The sequence below is a fragment of the Postia placenta genome, assembly GCF_002117355.1.
Source record: "Postia placenta MAD-698-R-SB12 unplaced genomic scaffold POSPLAscaffold_8, whole genome shotgun sequence".
Lineage (NCBI taxonomy): Eukaryota > Fungi > Basidiomycota > Agaricomycetes > Polyporales > Adustoporiaceae > Rhodonia > Rhodonia placenta.
Genome location: NW_020169839.1, coordinates 1,886,751 through 1,890,555, shown reverse-complemented (window position 1 = coordinate 1,890,555; position 3,805 = coordinate 1,886,751). Strand labels below are relative to the sequence as shown.

The following is a 3,805-nucleotide window of genomic DNA, read 5'->3' as shown; positions in this document are numbered from 1 at the left end:
CCAGTGTCACGCTCAGAAATCGGATCCGTCAGTGACGAGATGTCAGTTTCCGATGACAGTAGCTCTATAAGAAGCCGCTATTCAGTCCAGGAAGATGGAGACGACAGTGGAGATCCCCCAGATCTCATGCAAGCTCTGGCCATCGTAATGACCGCGGGCGACAGGCTCAACATGGACATCGATACCCTGCCCCTTGTTCGTATCTCACTGGATCTTACCGAGGGCGGCAAATTTGAAGACCCTCGCGGCTTCCTGAAAGAAGTCGCTGCTATGACTGAGTGCGAAATAGTTTGATCTGCGTTCAAGATCACAACTGAGTGTATCGTCCTCAGGTTAATCCAACAAGCGCGCACCAATATCATTCGTGAATACAAGGCCCGCAACCTCCTATGGCAACACCGCAGATGCAGAGCGATATCAGGCTCGAGCAGCCTTTCGCGGATTCGATGGATACAACCAAGATTACACCTCCCGAGTCGACACACTCGGTCCAGGACGTGCTCGTCGAGGATTCGTCTTCTGTCATAGACCCAGCTGCTCAGGATGGGGCTCCCGAGGGCCTCGTGATGGGTGATGCTGCTGCCACGTCGCATCCTGGCGACATTGGTATCTCTCAGAATGCAGCGAATACACCCACCGAATCGGCAGATCATATTCACGAACCCGCACGTGGGCTAATGTCAATCCGTCGTCTGGTGCAAACGGGAAGGGACATCGTCAAGCTTCCACACATCTCGGCCAAAGGTGAGCGCTCCTGCATATATGCCTGTCGCGCATTGTTGATACTCGGACCTAGATTTGAAGCCCGTTGTCATTGTGCGGGCATCACGGCAGCGATGTTCAGCGCTTGTCGGGCGTATATGCCGTGTTCTTCGTCTGCGCAAAGGCCGTGATGTCCCACACTGAATGTACTGATCGTTCCATTGTTCTATACGATGTCGTATGTATACTTATTTCTAGGATATACCAAGAGATTGCATGCGTTGGAGTGGTCTCATCAACACCTCAGCTGGTCCCCGTGGAGCCCCAGGCTTTACGAAAAGATCAATATCTGACTTCCGTTCTTGCCAGACACCCCGTGGCTGATGTGTATGTAGATTTCAGTACGTCGCCCTATTCGATTGCGACGCCACCAGAATTGGAGGTGTCGCCTTATGTTCACCAATTTGGCAGCCCGATAAGCGCCATATCACGTCTCCATCCTTTATATATCAATTTCGCTAATAGCTATCGTCACTTGATCAACGTACACGAGCGTTTGCTCTTGAATATCTTGTTTCGATCGCCAATTGCTGGTCAAGATGTACACTTCCACAGGCGTTGCTGGGCAAAATACACGCAAGACGTCAGTGGGACTCGATAATCCTTCGTCTTCATTGCCTTCCATCTTGTCTGTCTATGACGCAACGTGATTTCCCTTGCAATCTCGCCCTTCATCACCTCGTCGCCGATCACGACTCGACTCAGAATTTCCGGGCCGCCGTAATTCCTCCAGCGCCGCCTCTATGAGCACCTTTGGCTTCAATAAGACAGCAGAACGCATCTCGGACCCCTTCCTTTCATTTCTGTTCAAACCCATTTCGATCGTGCACATTACGGCATCGCGCAAGACGGTCGTGTTTGTCGTCCTCTTGGTGGAAACGGTACCCTCCATTGATTCCACGTCGAAGTCACCACGCTCGAAATCTCCAGCGACCATCTCCTCTCCAGCCACCCATCTGAGGTAAAAGCAGAGCTGGCCGATTGCGAGAACTTGGTCACCAAATCTCGTATTGAGGTCCTTGTGGAGCTGTTCCGTGCTGCTATGGCTTCGGGACATCACGAGGACATTGGCGGCGTAGTTCAGCATCCCGTCTTTGAACTTGACAACAAGGTTAATGCTGTCGGATAATGCACATAGATACGCCCTTGATACGGCTCCCCATCATCCAGACACGGACTAGCTCTCTGATATAGATCAGTATCTGCGCATTCTATGATTACTGGAAACTCACCGCTATTTTGCATACGCTTATGAACCTCGACGAAAGCTGCCTCTCGCTGTTATCCTTGAATGTCTTAGCCTGGATGATGCTGCTCGAGAACGACACGATGCAAGATTGCAGCGCAATCTGGTATACCGACGCCTTCTCGTACTCCCGCGACTCCAGAAGTTGTACCGAACCCTCCCCTGCCAGGCCGTAGATTATTTCTCCTGCTGCTTTGTCAAGGTCGTGCTGTCGGCGCGGACCGTTCGTGTCACGGTGGTCTTTAGTGGGTACTGAGTCTGTCATCTGCGCAGACAACCGCAAGATGTAGGAAATTAAGTTTTGACAAGGCATACGGCATCTGCGTCCGAATGCTATTGGTGAGTGCCCGACAGGACCGGCTTATGTGCTTATGATATCACTCAATCGCATACAATCTCTTGGTATTTACAATTAATAACTATACATGCGGGATGGTATAGAACAATGTAACGATCAGTCACTCAGTGTGAAACATCACGGCCTTTGCGCAGACGAAGAACATGGCGCTTACGGCTGACAAGCGTAGAACACCGCTGCCGTGATGCGCGCATAATGGCAACAGGTTTCAAATCTAGGTCCGAATATAACTGTTTACCAATGCGCGACACCCGTATGTGCAGGAGCGCTCACCTTTGGCCGAGATGTGTGGAAGCTTGACGATGCCCTTTCCCGTTCGTACCGGACGACGAATCGACATTAGCCCACGTGCCACTGCCGTAGCTGGTTCGTGCATATGACCTGCCGATTCGGTGGCTGTATCCGCTGCATCGCCAGGACGCATGGCAGCAACATTCCCCATCATGAGGCCGCCGGAGATCCTATCCTCAGCTACACGAGTGCGTCCTGGATAGAGTTCTCAATATGGGTCGACTCGGGAGGTGTAATCTTGGCTGTATCCATCGAATCCGCGAAAGGCTGCTCGAGCCTGATATCGCTCTGCATCTGCGGTGTTGCCATAGGAGGTTGCGGGCCTTGTATTCACGAATGATATTGGTGCGCGCTTGTTGGATTAACCTGAGGACGATACACTCAGTTGTGATCTTGAACGCAGATCAAACTATTTCGCACTCAGTCATAGCAGCGACTTCTTTCAGGAAGCCGCGAGGGTCTTCAAATTTGCCGCCCTCGGTAAGATCCAGTGAGATACGAACAAGGGGCAGGGTATCGATGTCCATGTTGAGCCTGTCGCCCGCGGTCATTACGATGGCCAGAGCTTGCATGAGATCTGGGGGATCTCCACTGTCGTCTCCATCTTCCTGGACTGAATAGCGGCTTCTTATAGAGCTACTGTCATCGGAAACTGACATCTCGTCACTGACGGATCCGATTTCTGAGCGTGACACTGGCGTAATGCTTCGAACTTGGTTATCACCTGATTCCTTATGGCCAGCGGTGTCGGCGGCATTTTCTTCATCGTCTACTTCCATCGCAGGTGGAACACCAGGATTCTCCTCATCGTGAGGAACTATGATCTCTGGACTCCATACCTCTCGATCTGCTGTTACACACACATTGCAATGAGTTAAAGTGAAGTACGCAGCAGCAACTTACCTTCCATATCCTTGACAAGCGCTCTACGTATTACCCAGTCACCATTCTCGTAATTCATGTGTCTCCTCATCTCTCGGGGACGCAACCTCACGCAATTGTCGTATTGAATGATATGAGTAGGGACTCGCACGAGTTTGTCAATAAAATGATGTTGGTAGCAGTTCGGATACGGGAACAGTCTGGAAGGATGAAGTGGTTCACGGCCTGCGGGATGTGCAGTGGTGGGCTCGATGGGCGTACACATG

The 3,805-nt window shown here is 51.4% G+C and overlaps 2 protein-coding genes across 2 annotated transcripts in view; one reads left to right on the top strand and one right to left on the bottom strand.

Annotated features, from left to right (window-relative positions):
* Positions 1–389: 389 nt before the first annotated feature.
* Positions 390–1,086, top strand: POSPLADRAFT_1034362 (hypothetical protein; the record flags this gene model as incomplete). Its single annotated transcript, XM_024477015.1, has 3 exons — positions 390–744; positions 797–816; positions 961–1,086. 3 exons carry the CDS (start codon positions 390–392, stop codon positions 1,084–1,086), a joined length of 501 nt encoding a protein of 166 aa, XP_024338657.1.
* Positions 1,087–3,061: 1,975 nt separating this feature from the next.
* The window catches only part of POSPLADRAFT_1145050 (hypothetical protein), a gene marked incomplete at both ends in the record, with an annotated part of 1,179 nt that continues 435 nt past the window's right edge, over positions 3,062–3,805 (bottom strand). The window contains 3 exons of the mRNA XM_024485754.1: positions 3,062–3,270; positions 3,382–3,507; positions 3,561–3,764. Of these exons, the coding sequence (XP_024338656.1) occupies positions 3,062–3,270; positions 3,382–3,507; positions 3,561–3,764 (539 nt within the window). The remainder of the gene's footprint in view (positions 3,271–3,381; positions 3,508–3,560; positions 3,765–3,805) is intronic.